Raw genomic sequence first — 22942 nt, 5'->3', positions numbered from 1 at the left:
AAGGAAAAGCAGCGATTATCAACAATTCCAATTTAGTGGTCAAAAGTGTGTAAGTGGATATTTTGAGCCTTTGTACTTATAAAACTTACATAAGTAAACAAGGTTTTGCCAAGGACCTGAGTGGCCTACTTCGGAACTAAATAGTGAAGTCTAAGAAACTTACAAATAGAGCAAGGATTCTTGAAAATTCTTTCACAAGAAAAGAACACAAACTAAGTGGTAAAGTACATATATAGATTTACATAAAAGGGTGTTAACTCAGATAGTACCGGTAGATATTGTAGCATGTGGATCGGGTGTGGTAAATACTTTCTGATATAGCTGATAATATATCTTAGAAACTTAGTACTTTAGTAGATAAATAGTGCATGTTTTGTTTCTGAATAACAGAAATTGGGAAAAGAGTTATTATACTTTAAGTATAAATTTAAATATAAATATGGATAAAAGTAAAAATACCTTTTGTTTTCAAAAATGTAAATACAAAGGAAAGGACAGTGGAGAGAAAATGGTTGCTTGTGATCTGTGTGGTGATTGGTTTCACCTACTCTGTATAGGAATAACAGCTGAGGAAACAGAAAGTAGAGACATAAAAATGAAGAAAGTAAAACGAAAAATAGACGAAAATGAAATAGAAGGCTTTTGGAGCTGTGAAAACTGCAAACGGGAATGGATAGACTTAAAAAAGGGGAAATATAGTAAAGCGGAAGACGTACAAAACCTATTAACTGTAATACAGCAACTTCAAACAGAAATAGACGAACTGAAGAAAGTGATACAAAAAAAGAGATGCACGTGTGGAGATGAAACCAGTCAAACAAATACAGGTATGAACTTAGAAGATAAGAATTCAGAGACGGTAGAGGATAAGAAACAAGACAAAACAGAAATGAAGAATCCAGCAATGGAGGTGCCCAAGCCAAGCAATAAGAAACAAAATTTCCAAGAAGCCACAGAAGGAAAAAGCTCCGAAGTATGTGAAAATGTTTGTGAAAGGAGACAACAGAGAGAGAGCATATCTGGAAAAGAAACAGGTAAAAGATTCAACACCAGACAGAGTAATCTTGAAGAAATAACATACATAGAGACAATTGGGGAAAAAGGAGAAAATGAAGTAAAAGAGCAGGGAAAAGAAGAAAAAACCAGGGAAGAAAAACAGCAAGTTACACAAAATCAGAAAGAACAGGCAATAAGTGAACAAGAAGAAAAATACTGGAAAATAGTAAAAAGAGGAAAAAGATCGAATGCAAATATAGAAAGTAAGCAACAAAATCGAAATATTAAAAATATCTTACAGGAAGAAGATGTATTGGTAATAGGAGATTCAATGTTGAAAGGTGCAGCGAAATTCTGCGAAAAATATGGAGTAAAGACCCAAGTTTTCCCAGGAATTAGGATAAATGAATTAGAGAAAATGATGGAGAAAAATAAAAAAGAATATAAAAATCCAAAAGTAATTGTAGTGCATGTAGGAACAAATAATATAGGGAAAAGAAACGGAAAGCACTTGATCCAAGAAATGTGGGAGTTCCTAGAAAAAGGTAAGGAACTATATCCTGAAAGTAAATGGGTCGTAAATGGATTAATATATAGAAATGATGTTTATGAAGATACTATAGAAAAGCTAAATGATGGCATAAATTGGGTCTGTAAACAGTTAGAAACGGTTTATGTAGATGCAAATAGAAGACTAACCAAATATGAAGCAGCAAATGATGGAATACACCTTAACTGGAGGGGAGGATGTTTCTTAGGACAACAAATCTTGGAAGAATGTGAAAAAATCCTTGAAATAAGAATTATGGAACGGAATTATTGACTGGAAGGGAAAGCAAGATGGAGTAAGGTTGCCAGAAATGAAAAAGTAAATAAAAATAATTCTGTAAATATAAAAATAGGTTGTTTAAATATTCAGGAAGGGGGAAATCAAACAGAAAAATGGAAGGAAATTATCGAAAATATGGAGGAACTAAATATAAACATAATGCTAATTACAGCAACAAACATGAAGGATGAAATTGCTCCACCTTTGGAAGATACTAAGTACATGTGGGAAGGAAGAAATAGAAAAACTGGGGAAATTAAAGGAGGAGGAGTTGGAGTTCTAATAAATAAAAATATAAGTATAATAGAAAACAAATTAAGATGCAAAACCAAAGATGTAAAGGATCACTTATGGATAAAGGTAAAGCTGGGGGGAAAGGAATTATATGTAGGTGTAATATATTGGAGACCTGAAAAAAATCTAGAGTGGAACACGGAAATATATAATTGTGTAAATGAAGATTTAAATGAAATAAGAAAAGAAAATGTAGATTACATAATAGGAGGAGATTTAAATGCGCATTTGATAGAAACGGAAGGAGAAGTAAACAAAAATGGGCAACTTTTATACTCACTAGTAGAGGATTTTAATTTAGAAATAGTGAACATAAGACAAACACCAGTTAAGAAGACATACTTCAAAAGAGAGATGGCTACTACTATTGATTACTTTCTTGTTAGTGAAAAAAGCAGGAAAATGGTTAAAGAATTTGATGTTGATGAAGAGGGAATTTACAGTATAGGAAGTGATCATAGATTAATAAAAATGGAGCTATTTGATCAAGAGGGCAAGAGAAATTACCCAAAAAAAATAAATAAAAGAGATCAAAACAAACCTACTATTAGAAGACTGGAAAAAGAAGAAGAGGTAAAGAAATATAAAGAGAAATTAGAAAAAGATTACACAAATGAACTAAGCTATGAATCTTTAGTAACAAAAATTAAAAGTGCTGCAGCTGAAGTTACAAATGCGAAAGAAGGGAAGAAAGGTTATAGAGAAAGTAGAAAGTTCAATTGGACCAAAGAAACGGAAACAAAAATTAATATAAGAAAAGAAAAAAGCCGAACCCATAGACTAATACTAAAGAAATTCAAGAAAGGAGAAATCGGGAAAGAAGAAGTAATTCAAGCATGGAACGAATATATAAACAGCAAGAAAGATGCACACATAGCTAAAATGAAAGAAATTAGAAATTTCAATGAAGAAATAGCAGAGGAAATTAAGTCAGGAGGGAGAGAAGCAGGGAAAAGATTCTGGAGATATGTTAGACAAAAGCAAAACGAAACAGAAAAAGAAATTATTCTTAGAAATGAAAAGGGACAAATAATGAAGGACAGGACGGAAATTGAGGCGTACTTAACAGATTGGGCGATGAAACAAAATTGTGAAGAACCGAAAAATGAAACAAATAAATTAGCAAAAATGAGTAATGAGAGTGCAGAAGAAGAAAGTCAGGACTTAACTAATGATATTGAAAATATGGAAATAGAGAAGGCTAGGAAAAAGCTAAGAAGAGGAAAAGCAACAGGAACAGATGAGGTGTCAAATGAGATGTTAATAAACTTAGATAATAAATATTTGGAAAGTTTAAAGAATATTATGAATAATATACTTGAGTCAAGAACCATTCCTCCAAGTTGGAAGCAAACGAAGATTAAGTTAATATATAAAGGAAAAGGTAGAGATAAACATGATATAAAAAATTATAGACCAATAGCGATTACCAGCTGCGTATATAAGTTTTTTGCAATTATTCTAAGAGATAGGTTAATGAACTGGCTAGAGAAAAACAAAATTTTAAGTGAGTTACAGAATGGATTCAGAACAGATAGAAGAACAACAGATAACATCTACATTATAACACAACTGATAGAAATATGCAGAGAAAGAAAAGAAGATTTCATAGTAGCATTTATAGATATTGAAAAGGCGTATGATACAGTCAAGAGAAATATATTATGGGAAGTAATGGAAAACATAGGAATATCAAAGAAATTTATTATGCTCCTTAAGGAATTATATAAGAACAACAAATACAGATATGAAATGGGAAACGTAAAATCAAAATGGATAGAAAGTAATAAAGGTTTGAAACAAGGATGTCCTCTATCACCAGTTCTATTCCTCATATACTTACATGAAGTGGAAGAAGCATTGATCAAAACAAACAGAGGGTTAGAATTAAGATTGCAAGGAAAAGAAAAAGTAAGAAAAATCCCTGGCACTCTATTTGCAGACGATGTGGCTCTGATGAGTAACAATATAGAAGATATTAAGGAAATGTTAGAAACAGTAGTTAGGAAAGGAGAAGAAATTGGTCTAAAAATAAATGAAGAAAAAAGCAAGTTCATGGTTTTTAGTGGAGACATAGAGAATAAAAATATACAAGCAGGAAACATAGAAATAAGCAGGACTGAAAAAATAGAATTTTTAGGAATCACACTTGAGGAAGGAGAACAATACTTAGTTGAACATGAAAAAAAACTGAAAAATAAAGTACAAAAATATACAGCAATTATAAAAAATAAAGCAATGTGGTCATACAATAGATATGAGGTATCAAGAATATTATGGAAACAAGTAGCAGTACCGGCGCTAACATATGCAAATGAAGTAATAACTTTAACGGAAAAAACCAGGAGTATTTTACAACAAGCACAAAATCAAATAGGAAGGTTTGCCCTAGGAGCAAATAAATTAAGTGCAAATGTAACAATAACAGGAGAAATGGGATGGAGTGATTTTGAAAAAAGAGAAGGTGTGAGTAAAGTAAAATATCTTGGAAGATTAAAATTTATGGAAGAAACAAGATTAGTAAAAGTGGTGCATGAGGCCACTAAACATATGAGAAAAGGGGAGAACACGAAATGGTTTAGGAGAGTTAGGAAATTAGAAAGAAAGTATGATCAAACTACCCGCTGGCATAGAGAAGAAAATTATAAAAATTGGGAAAAAATCACAGAAAAAACATTTAAAGAGAAAGCGCAGGAAAAGTGGTATGAAGAAGTTGTAAAGAAGAGCAGTTTAAAAGGAATATACACACATAAAAAGAGTTATGAGAAAATAAATTACATGAACAATGATTTAGGAAGCATTTTACTTTTCAAAGCCAGGTCAGGGAGCCTTGAAACAGGGGTAAGACTGAAAAAATTTAAAGAAGTGAATGAAAAATGTCAATTATGTTTTAAAGAAGATGAAACATTAGAACACATATTGCTAAAATGTGAAGAAACCCAAAAAATCAGGGAAAAATGGAAATGGATCGATGAAATGAAAGAGGAAGGAAATTTGGTTAAATTAGCTTGGAGGCTAGGCTTTAATGTAAATGGAAGGGAACTAAGTGAAAAAGAAATGGAAAAAACCAAAGAACTTCTTGAATTTTGGTGGAAAAAGAAAATGGAAAACGTTAAATGAAAAAAAAAAAAAAACAGTACTTACTTTTTTTCTTTTTTTCCAGGATCCAAACTTCCGAAGAGAAGGAAGGAAAATACCTTGAACCTGAACCTGAACCTGAACGGAACGTGAATATTTGTCAATGAAGTCAATATTAATTACAGGATGCAATCGTGGAATTGGTTTGGAATTAGTCCGACAATTGTCTCGGCAGAAATCACGTCCTGAGCACATTTTTGCAACATGTCGTAAACCTAATGATGCAAAGGTAAAATCATAAAAAGTAATATTATGAGTCAAGTTTATTTTATGATGCACAAGATGGCCTTGCACTATGGTAAAAAAGAAGTGCAAGGACATCTTGTGCATCACTTTCGTTACACATGTGTCGTCTCAATATATGTTTTGGTGACAGTGTAGAGGCCAAGTTTATTCAAAAGGATTATTTATTTTACGGATAAATTCTTTTAGGGGGCAGATTTTTGTTCTAAAAATTGGTACTCTTTTTTGCTAAATATAGCCTCATTTTTGTCAGTTTATGTTGGTTTCAGTTAGGTTAGGATAGGTTTGGGCTTGTGTATAGCCCGCTCCCCCAAGTTCTTTGTCACTGGAACTGGAAGAGTTACTACTACTACTACTACTTATGGTAACTCTTTACTTTGGGCAAGGCAGTGATATACTGTCACTGTTAATATTATTCACGGGTTGTCACTGATTCTTTGTTGTTCCTTATTCACATGGATATTCGTCGCTAATGTCGGTGCCGTTCCTAATACAGATAGTATTGCCAAGCGAGCGCTAGCTAGTGAAGGCGGGTTAGAGGGGACGTTATTTTCGGGTTAAATTCTAAAGTTGGGCGTCCGTTTCCAGCAAAATTTTTAAAATTTACAGGAAAGATATGGATTCTTTGATCATTTGTGTGCTTGATAATATATAAGAGTCTCGAAAAATCTGTTTATTTCTTATATATAAGCGGTTATAAACATGGGACTATACGGTGAGCGGAGGGAATTACTTGGCGCAAGGTAACCGAACAGTTGCATTGTGGGAAAGAAACGAGCATTTATGTTATCAACATGGCGAGGGGAATTAACTAACAGTTTTAACATTTGTGAAGCAGTATGTTGATAACGAGCAAAATCTTTTAAAAGTTTGTGAAGAGCACGGATTAATGAACCTAGTAACAAATTGCAGAAAGTGTGGAAAGGAGATAACAGCGAAAAAACGTGGCAAAAGCGGACGCCCAACTTCGGAATATACGCCTTATTTTCTGTCTTTCGTTCTTGGGAACTGTAACTGAGGGAACCCGTTCAGATGAATCGGTTATTGTCACTGCCTTCCCTAAAGTAAAAGACTTGTCCTACTTATATCGAGAACAGAATCCAACCAACCCCTGCGGGGCCTCTAACCCGTCCCTACTACTACTACTACTAGTATTGCTACTAACTACCACCACTACTACTTATACTAAAGCCTCCTTACCACAAGATTTACATCTTAAATCTTGATAACATATAATTCCGATTCATTATGAACTAATATGAATCGTTAGAATCACTATGATTCGTTAAAAATCACTGGGGGGAGCGGGCTATACTCAATCCTAGGTTTGGTTTCATATTTGTATTCATACACTCTTAGGTACTCTTCCGCTAAGTTGAAGTAGTCCCGGTAACGGGCATTATTTAGTTTTCCCCCCAAATCATTTGGTAGTGATTCTTGCTCACTTGGTAGTGTTTACGGTTCCTTGTTTGTAACTGTGATTTAGTCGTATTTTTTTTTTTTTTATTTGGCTCAGGCCCGTCTTTCAGATCCGGCATCTGAAAATTTTGACCGGAACGGGTTATCATCATTGCCATTTATTTGTTTTCTTATCTTTATTGGATATCCATGTTTGAAAGAAAAAAGGTGAAAAGGAAAAGGGAAAAAGGAAAGAACAAAAGAACCACAGCACAAGAACAAAACAAACAAAAAACAAAGAAACAAACAATAATAAACTATGAAAAAAAAAAAAATAACAACAATTTGCTTGCAAAGTGCTACTCTGCTTAAATCTATCCGCACCTATCCTGAACTATGCTACGTAGTATTTCAATTTCTGATCCAACAATACGATATGTAATAGTATGGAATACGATATAAGATACTTAAATAATACATTCTATTGTTATTAATTCTTATCTACTTATCTATATATATTATCTAACTAATCTACTCTTCTATTTTGCTGTTATTTGTTTATTTTTATATTTTATTTCCCTGTAGTCTTAACCATTTAATTCCTACTGATTGATTTCTTTTCTTAATTATTAAGATGTTTTTTAAAGATTGTAGTCTTATTATGTTTTTTAGTTACCTAGTTTCTAATTTTTATTTTTTTAAAATTGTAATTATGGTTTCCTTTTCTTATTTAATGGTTTATTATTTATTTATTATCATGTATTAATACATTTATTAGTTAGGTTACTATTTATTCTTTTTTCCCTCTTGTTATTCCACATGAGTGTTTAATGATATTGTTTAATTAATTTTATATTTCTTTATTAATTATTTGAATTGTTATATTATTTAGTTAAGTTTTATTTAATAATGTGTTGCTTCATCTTCTTTCTTCGGTTTTCACCGTATGACAATGGTTCCTCTCCCGTATGCTGTATGGTTATTTATCAAACTGCACTCCTCTTCACTTTTCACAATAAAACAGATCATTATGGTTTTTCACTGTATGATTGGTTCTCTCCTGTGGTCACGGAACACATTTACACTAAGTTTCACTTCACTAATATCTTCCACTCTTATATGACCTAAATTTAATAGTTATTCATGAAGTATTCTGTGAGTGTTCTCAGTTTCGTGTCCATGCCATATCACAGTCCTGTATGTGCTGACTTGAGGTCCAGAACCCACTCAGAGCACTTAGTGTGGATCCTGGTCCGTTGTGTCCTTCCGCTCGCACACCCAGGCTGGGACCGTCATTTCGGCCGAGATCGACTGAAGCGGTCACTAAGTTCACTATCTCTGAGACACTCCTCTTCACTTATTGTCCATAACGCAATGAGGTACACCCAAAAACCCGAAAACCCGGAAACCACGAACACAAAAGCACACATCCGACGCACACACACAAGACCATGCGCATCCGGAGTTCCATCCGGTGTAAACCGGGGATGCGATGATCCACTCGCTCCTCTCCCCCGGGGGGCACGGAATACCAGTGCCATCCTGAAGATTTTCTTCGGTCCGCAAGATTTCATTCATTCAAAAACTCTCAAAGACACATCCACTCTAATTCTATTATGCATTCATTTATGCAATGCTTATTCGTTTTCATTGTAATAAGTTCTTCTTCTTATTTCTGAATAGCTGTTTGCTATTCGCTTTAAGATGTTAAAATCATTTTCGTTTTCAATTATTTGTATTAGATTTTTACGTCTGATATTTTCCCTCTCTGGTATTACATCTTCTGTCAGAGGACACCAAAAGACATGGTGTTCTGGTGTTCCAATTTCGCCGCATTCACAGATTGCATTCTCTTTGACCTTTATTCTATACAGGTAAGTTTCATAGGGGCCGTGCCCACTGTTATGAGCAAGCTTAACAAAGATATTTTTATTTATTTTATTTTTATTATTCATAAAATTTGCATATGCAATCTCAATTTTATATACAGATTTAATATACATATTTAATTAGTTTAGTTATTCTTTATACATTAGATTTCAAGCAATCATTCTGATATTATTTTATTTTATTTTAAATTTCATTAAGTTTAGTGGCATAACAGAAAACTGATTTTTCTTTTATATATTTATTGGAAAGTTCCATATAATTTTTGAAACTTCAGGGAGATAGAGGTTAGTGACCTCTACAGCACCAAAGATTTCCAACCTATAGTATCTAAAAAATACCATAAACAAGATTCTCTTAATGTGTTATAACTATTATAAAAATATATTGTAAGAAAAGGAAAAAAATTCTAAGGATGGACAAAACAAAATTTTCGACAAAAAGTCGCTGAGCAATCTTTTGTTAAACTATACACACCTAGATACGAATTTTCAAATACAATACGTGAAAAATTGTTTCACTGACCGCGATTTTCACACTTTTAATGGAACCGCTACCTCTCCGGTGGGGGTGGTTCAACAGTTCTGGGTGCCTAGTCAGCGAACCTTCATCAATTCAATTTTCATATTGTTCCAGGGTTACCAGAAGGTACTGATATATAAAATATATTTTTGAATATAAATTCCAACCTATAACAATTCTTAAACAGATCCAATATAGTTATATTAGTATATAAAATCGCGATCCTTACCGTATTTTCTTTATAAAATAGCTATTTTAGCAGTTTGCTATTCTTTGCTTAATTTTAAACTCAGTATGTTAATTCTGGCACCCCCGGCATGCCTTGGAGTGTGATGAAGGGTAGCAGAAGACAATTTTCTACTACCAACAAGTTATTTTGTATTTTTTCTGTTTTTTTTTACAATGACAACTCCACCCAAGTTTAGAAATGTAAAATAGAATATTTAAATATTGGTTTTCAACTTTTGTTACATGTCAGTTGTAATTCGTTTATCAGTAATATCATTAAATATAAATGTAAACAGAGAAGGATATCGGTCACTGAGAGAGGTTGTTTACATTCAAAAAAGAAACAGTAACCGCTAGAGGGATACACCTGTCAGGCCTCTCGCAAGCAACCCTTATTGTGAAAGAAAGTCCCGCTATCCTCTGACAATTAAAAAAAAAAAAAAAAAAAAAAAAAAAAAAAAAAAAAAAAAAAAAAAACCTTTTGAAAGCCGCAAAGGAGGCGAATTTTGGTAAAAACTAGCTTTAGTGTGTGTAACAAAAGCAAAGGAAAGTAAAAACATTTAGTTAGTTGAAGATCGACAGTCGCCAATGTCAGACAATAATTTTTTTTTATAAAAAACTGAGAGTTGAAGTCATATCTTCATACATACATAACTTCAGCCGTAAAGAATAGAGCACAGTGTTATATGGACATCTGTTATAAAAAGATATTTATTTTGAAGAACCACATTTTATTTGGTGGTAAAGTATATAATCGTTATTAACAAAGTTACAACTGAAAATGTCTAACAAGTAAACGAATATCAGTTGCATACCAAAAGTGAAAACACTATGTGTTCATAGCTGAACTTCATTTTTACATCATTGAATTATTTTATTAAACACAAGATGCCAATGTGTTTTATCAGCAATTTCTATAAAACAAACTTTATTCTGAATAGAAGATAACATCTAAAGACAGTGACTTCCGATGAAGGATAATTGGACCTCTCCTGGAGAATCATCTGGAGTGAAGTGTAATTACAGTGACTGTAAATTGAAATATCTTGTTTAAACAGTTTAGTAACAGTGAACATTTAAATTCGAGAAAAATCTCTATTAGTATTCTTTTTTTAAAAAAAAAAAAATCATTTAAGCAGTCATCAAGTTAATAAAAAAATATATCTATTGAATATCTAGTGTGTATATATCTATATATTGCGTGTGGTGTTGTTGTGTGTTCAGTAGTGAAATTAAAAATAAATATATGTGCATTTTCTAGAAAGTGTGTGGAATTTTTAATTAAATACTTAGCCGCAGGGTGAGTACAAAATAACTTGTAATTTTTTTTTTTTTTTTTTTTTTTTTTTTTTTTTTTTTTTTTACTTTTCAGGCATTTCAGGATATGTTGTGTCTGCCAAATTTAACTAATGCAATTTAATGATAAATTCACATTTTCTTAATATTAAAATAATATCTGACCTAGTCAGAGCTTCAAGCAGCATTACTGTCCCTAACGGGGCAATAAAACGTTAATATAAAACTCATGTTTACAAAAATGTAAATTCTAACTTTATTGTATTTTGGCTCTACCGACACTAAATTATTTTTTTTATTTTTGGCTAATCTAAATTTTTATTAATTATCTACAACATTTACATATCATTTGCATACGTTGTACATTCCTGTGGTGAGAGAATGAGATGGGTATTAAAAGTACCTCCCACCTGCCTCATGCTCTTCACACCACTTAGAAAGTGAATGACACCTGGACTTGGATCTAGATGTTTTAACTTTTTCCTTTTATTAATTGTTGGAATAATATCCCATAATCTTCTTGATTTGTTTGAGTTTGTCCATTCTAAGTTCCATATTTCTTCTATAGTTTCTTCGATCTCCTTTGTTGTTACTGCCTTGCCAAGAAGATCCATTAGCTTTTCGTTTTCTTTCTTTTTTAGCCAGTAGAATGCTGCTCTTTGTAGTATTACCAGATGTAGTGGTTTTATATGTAGTAGTATACATAATGCTTCATTTGCACGGTGTTAAATGCTCCACTTAGTCTTATAAATAAATTTCTTTGAGGTCTATTTATGGAATCTCTAATTTTTTTGTTCTCGAAAATTCGATGTACCCATAGACTTGAAGCATATGCCATAGTCGCACATAGTATTGTATCATGGTATAGCTTTAATATTTTATTTGGTAACTTGTATGTATTTTTGCCAATTGTCATTAGTTTGTTGGCAATTTTATTACTTTTTTCAACTATATACTGTACATGTTTCTCAAAGTTTAAATTTTCATCTATTGTTACGCCTAAGTATTTAAATTCTGTTACTCTTTTTATTTTCTGATTTAATATTTTTATTTGTGGTTCCCTAGTTAATTTGGTTCCAAAAAGCATAAACTTAGTTTTTTTCGCTGATAGCTTTAATTTATTTTCAGAGCACCAGTTATATAGACTTTCCACTACTTGGTTAGTTTTTGTTTCTATTTCTCTTCTGGAATTTGCTGAGGTTATTATTACAATATCATCAGCAAAGGCTATGATTCTATCTATTGACTCATTCTTTGCCATTTTCTCCAGGCAAGGCTGTAGTTGTATATCCCATATCAGGGGTCCCAAGATTGAACCTTGTGGACAGCCCTTTTCATTTTGTATTTCTTTATCTCCCATTTCTGTTTGTATAACTACTTTTCTGTGTTGGAAATAGTCTTTTATTACGTTTTGCAGATATTGTGGAAACCTTAATTTCTTTAAATTCTCTAATAACGCTGGTATCCATAAATTATCCAATGCTCCCTCGATGTCAACAAACAACGCTAGAGCATATTTCTTTTGGTAGTAACTATTTTGTATTTTTTCTTTAAAAACATTCAGTGCATCCTCGGTCGATCTTCCCGCTCTAAAACCATATTGTAGAGTGTCATTCTGTGTATTTCTATACTTGTTTATCCTATTAGCTATAACTCTGTCATAAATTTTGCTTATGTTCTTTAGTAAACATATTGGTCTGTAGGCACCAATTTCTAAGGGGTCTCTGTCCAGGCTCTTAAGTAGTATAATTAACTTCGAAATTTTCCATTCATTTGGGAATGTTTGTTTCTTTAACAATATGTTGTAAAGTCTTGTTAAGTAAGGGACCCGTATATCTTTATTCCTTTTATATATTTCATTTGTTATTTCATCAAGATCTGGGACCTTACCCGTTTTTAGTTTCTTTATATTTTTTTCTACTTCATCATTTGTTACCAACTCGGAGTCGTCCACATTTACTACTGTTGCTTCTCTTGCATGATTTCTTCTTAGCTGCATCTGTCCCATTGTATCATCTTCCATCGTATCCTTAGGAAAAAAATTCTGCATTAATTTGTCTAGTGTTTCGTCTCTTGTTTTTGTGTACGTTCCATCTGCATTTTTAATTGTACATAATGTTGTAGGATTAATCTTTTGCATAATTAATTTGTATGGAAAACCCCAAGGATCCATTTCTATGTTTTTCGCCAAAAACAATTCCCAACTTCGTTTTTTCTCCAGTAATACCGCCTGTTCATATTCGTCCTTTACCTTTCTATAATTTTGGAGCCTAATATTTTTGAGCCTCGGTTCTAGGGTTGCCTGATAACTTTTTCTTCTTGCTTTTACCAATTTTTTTAATCTTTCTAATTTTGGTTTCCAAAAGTCACTGTATCCTACTTTTTGCACTAATTTCGGAGTGGATTCTCTTATCGCGGTTATTGTGGCTTCTTCTACCTTTATTACCATATTGTTAGCATCTTCTGTTTGTTCTAATTGGGGGAGGTCTAGCTTGTCTTTAAAAACTTCCCAATCTATTTTCTTTATATTTAATCTTTCTTTATTCCTTCCTTTATCCATTTTTACGTCGAAGGTTATGACTTCGTGGTCACTGGTAGTTTGTTTATCGTGAACCATCCAATTTTCTATTTTGTCCATAATGTTTATTGTGCTGATTGTTATGTCTATAAATGATTCGCCTCTTGATCCTACGAAGGTTGGCTTGTTTCCAGTATTTATAATCGCAAGATCGTTTTGCATGATAAAATCTCCCAATTCCTCTCCTCTTTGATCGGTATATGGTGAACCCCACGCTGTGTTCTTGGCGTTTGAATCTAACATTATTATGATCTTTTTTCCAGGGTTTTGTCTGATTATTTGCCGTAGTTTATTTAGAAATGGTTTAATTTCTTTACTATACTGAAAATAAGAATTTATTAGCCAGATTGAATCAGTTCCTTGTGTAATTTCAACACATACAGTCCAATTATCACAATATTTTGAGATTTTTAATACTTCTAGATTTTTGTTCATGACCACAATCACTGCTAGGGAGGCCTCACCACCATAAATTATTCTCGCTGATGTTGGGAAAGCTACTAATCTGTTATTATACGTATATGGTTCTTGTAGAGCGATTAAATCGATATTTTTTGTTTCCACAAATCTTCTTGCTTCCATTGTCGCGAGTTTCGACCTGTGCGAGTTGTTTTGTGCAATTTTTAATGTTAGTAAGCTGTTAAGCATGTTTGGTGTATACAAAGGCGTCCATACCAGTTTTGCTGTAGTCGAAACAAATTCTGCGGTGGGCGTTCACCATCTGTTTGTATACATTCTCTAATTCCCAGTGTATACCTCTTCTCTCATATACTTCATTTATTAGATCTACTAACTCCCATCCATTAGCGGGAAGATCGTATGTTCTCAGTTCTATTCTATCGATTTCTTCTAGCGTAGGGTATGTTATCGTCCGTCCCTTGTCATGTAGATCTCTAATTACTTGTCGAAATGCCACACTAAGAATGTTCTTGTCCTCCAATTTGGCTAATCTATATTGATGGCTCATATTATCATATAATTGTCTTGGTTCCATCAAAATTGGTTTCGTATTTTCTCCTTCTTTCGGAGATTGAGTTGATGTAATTTTGTTATCTTGAATTGGTTCTTCTTTGATTGGAAATAGATATTTCTGCTCGCCATTCACAAAATTTATCTTAAGTGTTGTTTTTTCTTCTGCTGCTGGATCTGGAATAGTTCCTTTGTCTTTTTTCTTACAATATATGTCAGGTGGTTTCTTAATAGTATTATTATAATTTTCTATTTCAGTTTGTATACATTTATCCTTTGTAGATGCCATAGCTCTTCTTTTTCTATCCAAAAATTCCTCCAAACGTTTTTTGTCCCTTTTGGCCTTGCTTGGTGATTTGTTTTTCTTTTTCTTGCATACTTCTTTGTGTCCTTTATCCATAATTTATTTTGCTGATTATCCTTTCACGCGCTACCCGATATGAAACACATTCCTCAGTATTTGGAGTTTGGCATATTTTGTGTCTGAGTTTACATGGAATGCATACCTTTTTGCCTTTATCTTCACAGTCTTCACTTTTGTGGCGAAGGGATCCGCAATATCTGCATCGTACTTTGTCCTTGCTTTCGCAATATTTCGTGATGTGGCCAAATTCTTGGCACGTGTAACATTGTGGTACCACAATGAAATCTTTAACTTTATGGGATTCATAATCGATATATATGCGATCTTTATTAATCAACATTTTCCTTATGTTTGGTGTGACCTCTATAACCAGGTGGCATTTCTTTTGCCCTCTCTTACCAGCTCTAAATCTTGCCTTTATGTTCTGGGCTTCTGCTAATTCTTCCTCCTCAAAGTTCTGTTGGATGATAGCTTCTATGAGGTCGTTGTCTTTTATTTCAGTCGGTACGCCATACACTATCATCAATGGGTTTCGTTTCCTACTTTCCTCAAACTTGAAATCTCTTTTTATTTGTTCTTTATCCTTTATCCTGTTTAGGTCTTCTTTTGTTGCGGTTTCCAATACCACAATATCCTTTGTCGTACGCATACCAGTTATTTTTAATTTTTCCTTCCTTGGATCTATTGTTTCTGTTAGTCTTTGAACAGTTTGCTTAACTGTCTCTCCTTCGTTGGGTCTAAATATTAGGATAGGTTTGGTTTTAGCTGTTACTTCTAGGATTTTCTTTTCTTTCTCTGTTACTTTTCTCCCTCTCACTACTTCCGACCACGTTTGTCCCTCATCTGTTTCCAACTTTTCCTGCTTTTCTTCAATCTTTTTTGTTAGTGCCTGTATTTCGTGTATTACTGCGTCTGTGTCGGTTCCCTGTTTGTTTCTTAATTCTTCAATCTTGTCCCTGTAGATATTTTTCTGTTTCTCCCATGCTATCTCCTCTCTGCCAAAAGATTGCTGTGTCTGTATTAACTCCTCCTTTACTTGCTCGTATTTTTTCTCCAGATATTTGTAATCATCCTGCAGTTTGTGTACTTGTTTCGTTTTTTTCTTGTAATTGTTTCTTTAGTCATAAATAGAGTGTGGACGTATGGTATAAATATTACAGTACAAAAAATACGAACCAACTTGTGCTAGGTGTCTACTGAAAAGCACGTTTGCTATGTAATGGTTATGCAAGGGGGCCCGAGGAGTGCGTCCGTAGGGAGCAATCGCGTCAGCGAGGGCAAGTTTTAGAATAAACGAACGTTTACAACGGATCAATATAAGTCACAGTCCTGGTTCCGGAGCCATTGATGGATTTGAGGGAGATACTAAATAGCATCCACAGAATTAACCCTAATTTTAGAAACGATTTTCGTGAAAAAAGGGGCATGGTCTAGATTGGAAATAGGGGTACCGATACAACGTTATTACATCTACCGGTACCGTATTGCCTTTAGGATCTTAGCACGTTCAAAAATCATATTTTATATGCGGCGTTGTATTTGATGAGAATTTGCTGTAGGATTGCAAAATTATAAGGGATATACATATAGCATTTACTGTGCAAAATTTGTTCCTAGAAGTGTTATCCTCATTTAGTAGGATGTTTTATATGAGTGTCTTTGATTGATGATTGAAGGACCGGACCAAGCGAAGGAAGGCGAAAAAAAGGTTACGGCGTTCGGCAGGGGGAAGGGGAAGGGGTGCTCTGTAGTTCATCACATAGGTGATATCTGTATTGTCGTTATGTGGACAAGCTATGATTTTGTACTGATATTTACCTTTTTGTTGTATCTTTTAATAATAATAATAATAATAATAATAATAATAATAAAGAATTTTATTGTCGTTAAGCTATACATAGCAATAGACAACGTCAAAATGTGATACAATATTGATACGTAAGTATAAATAAATAATGATCTATAACTAAATTAATGATGAAATGACATTGCAAAATAAATTACAATAACAATATACATTTTAAATACAAGTCAACACGAGATTACAAAATACGTTACACTTCTATCGAACAATTAAAATACTCCTGTAAAGAATAAAAGGGCGTTGCAACTAACCAATTGTATAACTTACTTTTAAATTTATCTATATGTTCATCTTTTAGTGATGCAGGCAACTTGTTATACAGTTTTATTCTAATTGTCTCATAACTATTTAATGATTTGGACAGTCGTTGATATGGGACATTTATGAATTTACTGCTTCTAGTATTATACGAGTGGATGTCTTGCCTGAGTTGTAAATTTGGTGATTACTTTTTACATAGAGGAGTACTGCGTAAATATATAGATTGATTATTGTCATAATTTTAAGATTGATAAACAACGTATTGTGCCACAGTATAACCCTAAGTCAGTGATCACCAAACTGTCGATCGCGAGCTGCTAGCATCTTGCGGAGATATTTTCGGTAGATCGCGTTAACGCTCTGGTTGACCAAACTTGATTCCTCCACTGAGGTGACGCTGACAATAAGAACCGCCTGTTCCTCCCGCGCAGCTGCCAGTGTCAGTCTGATTACTCAGTTGATTCTTTGGCCTAGGCGTGGGGTTGTACACGTTTTGTTTTTTGTGTGTACATTAAACATTTGCTAAATTGGATAATCTGATTTTATATTTAGTAGAAGTGTAAGTTTATATCCAATAAACAAATGTAAAATTTTTTTAAAAAAGTTGGTAGCTCACAGGAGAGTTTAAAAAGGGTACGAAAGCAAATAAGCTTCATAAGTTTGTCAACCACTGCTCTAAGTTACGTTCCCTTACTTCTTATTTGTGTCTATGTAGTCTTTTAGTAAGTTGCTTCAATATAGAACTTAAGAAGTAGCTATTTTCTTCGTAAAGCTAGAAATAATGTAAGAGAAAGATTAGGAAATTTTCCAGTTTCTGTCAGCTCGAATTCTGTTTTAATTTACTTTGGTATTTCTGTACGGTATCCACTAATCCTGCTATAATTCAAAGTCTTTCTGCTACGTACACAATACGCTTATTTCACAGGATGGCTTACTTATTGTTACCGCACTTCAACGATGCCCTGTCAGGGACGGAAGCACTGGTTTGCATTTTCGATTATCTGCACAGTGCTTTCTTTATGAAGGGTTTCGTCGTATTCATTTTTGTTTTATTCCTTCATTAGTTTCAGGTATATTGTATGCATAAAATTACACGCTTCAACAATACTGTTTTTTCCTGATGCAATAAATTATAAATGTATAAATTTTGATAGTCTTTTTCACAGTTGTTAGCAAAACAATATATAAATTGAATTATTCTAATGTTAACAAACACTAACATTTTTTTTTTTAAATTAACTATGGGAACCCTTATCAGATAGTTACTTTTTTAGAAGATTTCGGCAACAAAGATTATTACATATTATTCACTTAGATATTCGAAATTGTAAATAATTTTATTTATGTATCCACAAAGTTTTGAACTAACTTGTATGACTACAGTTCGACGTACGGTTTGCTACATAAATGACCGATGTTCCACTACTACTATAAAATCAGCGACAAAAGTTGTTTGCGTTTGGTGAAATTTGTTTTGGGAATAACGGTGATATGGCTGGAAAGTACACAAAATTACATTATTTTTAATTTACTGAAAACTATACTCAAATTGTACTTCCATTCTGAAATTATTTACGAAACTAATTTCAGCAAACGAAAAGAACTTATGTCGCTAACTGTACCTGTTCTTATCAACAAACAGGATGCTGGAGGCTAACCACACAGAGACAATCAACTACTTCTGACTCGGTTTGCACACTCTTCGGTCGAGTTTAATCACTTTCGTACTCCCACCAACAGGAACTCGTTACATTTCCATAGCCCAATTCGGAGGATTAATATTCCCTTCACGGCTCGATTGTGCCTTACGTGGGTCGTCCAACACTGCTTCAGGGATTAATCCTATATCTTAGGATATATTGCTCTACGTCTGCGCGGTTCATAGCTTGCATCATTGCAATTATTTAACTACATTTGGTCGGAGTATACGTTCACGCCTCAATGGCTAAAACGCTAGTTCTTCCAGTCTTGAACAACCAATTCTGCAGAACCCTTGCTCTTACGAGTTGCGCCTGTAATCTTTTTGAGGGGATGGTGAAGTCTCTCGTTTGGTATTTAAAGTCAAACACACTGTTGATCAATGTCTTTCGCTCTTTTCAATTCCCTACAGGAAATCTCGCTTATCTCGCGTAGGGATCTCAAAAAAAATTGAGAAATACCTAACGGTACACACAATCCGTATGCAAAGTTTCAATCTGATATCTTGAAAACTAAAGGCGTGATTTTTTTTTTTTTTTTTTTTTTTTGAAATTTGCCTTACGAAAAAATAAAAAGTCACGCCTCTCCGCCCCCACTTGACGCCGCCAAGTTGATCATCCGGTTCCAAAACGCATCTGGGATATTCTTTGGTCCATCCTTGACTTGACCATTAAAAGAACCCGGCCTAAATACTTGTTATAGAACCTAAATAAGCGGTCAAAGATAATGATTCGCCATGGTAACAAAAGTTACCAAAAATCCTAAAAGGGTTCATCATAACTCCAAACCTCCATGACAATGAGGGCTAAAATTGAACTTGAACGTCATCGGAAATGTTATTCATCTAAATGAGCAGAAAACTATGAATTTGACGTTAATATTCGGCGTCCCAGGTATTTATAATCTTTTATGCATACATTTTGACGCTTCGTATTTCCCCCTCCCGTGCCAAAATTTAGAAAAAGGGCTTCGTAGTCGATTATGTCTTGTGGAGGTCTATCTGTACCAAATTTGGTCGTTCTAGATGACTGACAGATACATACGCATGTTATTTTATTTCTATTAGTGTAGATGGAAGAGATAAGCTACATTTTAAATAAGTTTGGTTATACAAGGGAGGATAAGAAACTGGGGTTAGAAGGCCGATATTTCTAGAGTTTCGTCTGTTATAGAGGAATGATAATGGAATTGGCAACTGTCTGTTATAGAGGAATGAGAAGTGTGCGGTAATTTTAATACATGGAGTTGGCAACTGTGCAGAGTTTCAGTCACCCGCCACCTACAGTGCTAGTTGTATGTAAACACAAATGGCGACTCGTTTGGAAAACTTGTCTCGCGAAGATGTCCGCTTAGTTATTCCATTTCTGTGGGCGAAACATGTAACCGCGGCTGAAATTTACCGGTAGGTGATAAAGGTTTACGAAGAGACTGTAATGTCTCGTCAGCATGTCACAGAATGGTGTCGAAAGTTTGCAGATGGTAGAGAAAACGTCATCGGCAAGTAGCACAGTGGCCGACCAAGCACGGCATCAACAAAATTAGAAGACAGCTTGCGTGGAGGAGCTGACTCAAGACAACAACTCCAAGCGACTTTCACCTGTTCCCGCTCTTGAAGAAGCACCTCGGAGGCCGTCGCTCCGCGTCGGGCGAGGAGATAAAACACTTAATAACAACGTGGCTAACACACAAAGGCAGGATTTTCACCAGGAGGGAATTTTCAAACTCATACCACAATGCGACAAGTGTCTCGACTGATATAGGTATGTCAAAAAATAACGTACTATGTACTATCTGTTGGCTGTATTGGTCTTATGCAATAATATACAGGGTAGCCCAAAAGTAGATATACACCCCTGCATTGATCAAGTATAATATTCTAGCTTATGGGTTTATTTCCTTCGGCTGTTTCGGGCTTAAGGTATAAGTAAAAAGACATTAAGAACAAATAATAAAGAAACTAAGTCTACTTGATGGATAAGAATAAGAAATTATATAAAGTGCAATGAGCTAATCAGTACGATATTGTATACCTACGTTTGGGCCACCCTGTATACACCGTTTCACTGCAGGCTTGGTAACCTTACTTACTGGTCATTCCTCATAAGTGAAGTAAGTTACAAAAATATGTTGAAATAGTTGTGAACTTACTAATTGCAGAGTAGAGTATTATATTAATTTTCGTCTTTATTTGCAGGAGCTTCAAGAAATTGCGAACAAGGAAGGCGGTATTCATATTTTGCAACTTGGTAAGAATCACCTGACTTCTGTTTCGTTTCTTTGTTATAATGTAGCGTCCCTTTTCAGCATCGAGGCCATGTGAGTCGTGTACCTACAGTTTAAAGTGGAATTCGAACTATTCTAATACTTTCAGTGTTCTTCCGCCTCGTGCGCACCAAAGATATAGATACTAGCCACTAGACTAATAGAGAGGGCTGCATCACACGAATTCTAATTACTCTTCTAGGTAATATTGATATTTTATTCATTACTTGGAACTTGTTATTCCTTTCCAAACACCGAGGCTTATGAAACTGGAATTACTAGAAGTGATTCCAAGTAGTACTATAGTTTTATTCGTGACAAGTAACACCTGGAATGATGTGCACATAAACCACGCCTTCCATGATTAATATCTCATTAAAAATCTGTCTCCAGTTGTCTGGTTGGATTGAGGCGTAACATTCCTTTCAACATCAAGGCTATATGAGACCTGAACCTTCAGCTTAATATGGGATCCGAAACACATACCTGCTTCCACTGGGAATCAAACCCAGGTCTCCCGCGCGGAAGTTGTGAATGCTAACCATATACAGAAGGTCAATCACCTAAGTTGGCCAATTTTACAGAGTTGATGACGAGCACAGCGTAGGAGAAGGAACCAGAAGTCAGTAGTCCGTGAATCCAGTAGTGAGTCACGTACAACACTGTGTGAAAGTTGTGGTGAACAGCTATTATGTCTGTTAAAGTGGCACCTTATTGGGAAGGGTAAATATATGCACTTTCCGATGCACAATTCAGTGCGTCAGTGATTGTGAAAATGTGTGCGGCAAGGGGCAACAATATCAGCAGGCGTACAGTAGCAAGGGTAAGCCAGCGCTGTAAAAGCACCGGTCCTAAGTATCAAGATCAAGTCATGAGAGTGAAAAGGAAACGGGCATGTCCAGCCAGGAAAATTTACGCACCCAAAGCAACCTTGCCACCTCATGCAGGATATCACAGAGCACAGGGTGTCGTATCATAAAGGATAATTTGGGACTGAAAAAACGTCATAAGGCGATGGGGCATAAGTTATTACCAAGGCACATTCAAAAGAGATTCACGAACGCAAGAAACTTGTATGAACAATACCTCTCAGGTGACAAATAGCAGTGGGTTGTCACTCTGGATAAAGCCTAGATATCTACCTTGATGACACCAATGAGCCCAGGGTCATTTTTTATTCACAACATGATGCGAAGGGTCGCGGCGAGTTTGTCTGTGAATGTCGCGAGAAGTTTCTGAAAGGCCTCATGGTGGTGGCAGGTTTCTGCACCAATGCATCGTGTGGATTCGAAGGCCATGGTGAGTGCAGCCTACTTTGAAACGATTATTATGGAACCCTTATACACAAAACATCCCATAGTTGTATGGCAGGAACACCCGGAAGGTACGAATCCAATGGAGAAAGCATCCAATCACACTGCTCGCAGTTCTGTCGCGTATTATCGACGTATGGCCACGGAGATTGGTGTGTCTGTTCTACCCTTCTCGTCCATATCTGTGAAGTCACCAGGTGCGTCGCCGATGGATTTCTGCGCCTTTGGTCCTCTGAAACAAGGCCTCGCGCAAAGGCGACCCACCACCATAGCGGGGCTCTGCAAAGCTTGTCAAGCGGTGTGGTCTACAATTCCCCTCACACACCTTCGACGCTCACTGCTTCAGTGAAGATTGTGTTGCAGGACAATAGTCCAGGCTCGGGGGCACCACATCGAGCATAACAGTTGGTGGAGGAAGGAATTATTGTGAGCAGATGAGCGCACAAACTGTGGCCATCTTAGGTGAATTGACCTTCTGTAGCCACAAAGGGACTCCTAATAAGCTATTTCGTGTAGCCTACAGGACATAACCATTGGACATTGAACTAAAAATTATAAAGATATTTTCTTTCCTGTTTGATGAAGTATCATCGAAAGTGCTTAAGTCATAGGAGTAGTATTTTAGACAAATTCGAAGTAAGCAATTTGTTATAGTATATTTTTTGCATCGGGAACAATACAAGATACAATAACTATTTTTTTTTTTCGTTTGGTAAAAGAAATTGTAGGGGCCTGCGGTGGCTCAGTGGTAGAGCGTTCATTTCTGGTGCTTGGGATCCCTGGTTCGATCCCATCTCGCGCC

At 34.8% G+C, this 22942-nt stretch overlaps 1 protein-coding gene across 1 annotated transcript in view; it reads left to right on the top strand.

Annotated features, from left to right (window-relative positions):
- Positions 1 to 5307: 5307 nt before the first annotated feature.
- LOC145694406 (C-signal-like) overlaps positions 5308 to 22942 on the top strand; it is an 85822-nt gene continuing 68187 nt past the window's right edge. Inside the window, exons 1-2 of the mRNA XM_081770599.1 lie at positions 5308 to 5486; positions 20760 to 20811. Coding sequence (XP_081626725.1) covers positions 5361 to 5486; positions 20760 to 20811 — 178 coding nt within the window. The 5' untranslated portion in view covers positions 5308 to 5360. The remainder of the gene's footprint in view (positions 5487 to 20759; positions 20812 to 22942) is intronic.

The sequence above is a fragment of the Thermobia domestica genome, chromosome 9, assembly GCF_964235325.1.
Source record: "Thermobia domestica chromosome 9, izTheDome1.hap1.1, whole genome shotgun sequence".
NCBI classification, from domain to species: domain Eukaryota; kingdom Metazoa; phylum Arthropoda; class Insecta; order Zygentoma; family Lepismatidae; genus Thermobia; species Thermobia domestica.
This window is presented reverse-complemented; position numbering and strand designations above follow the sequence as displayed.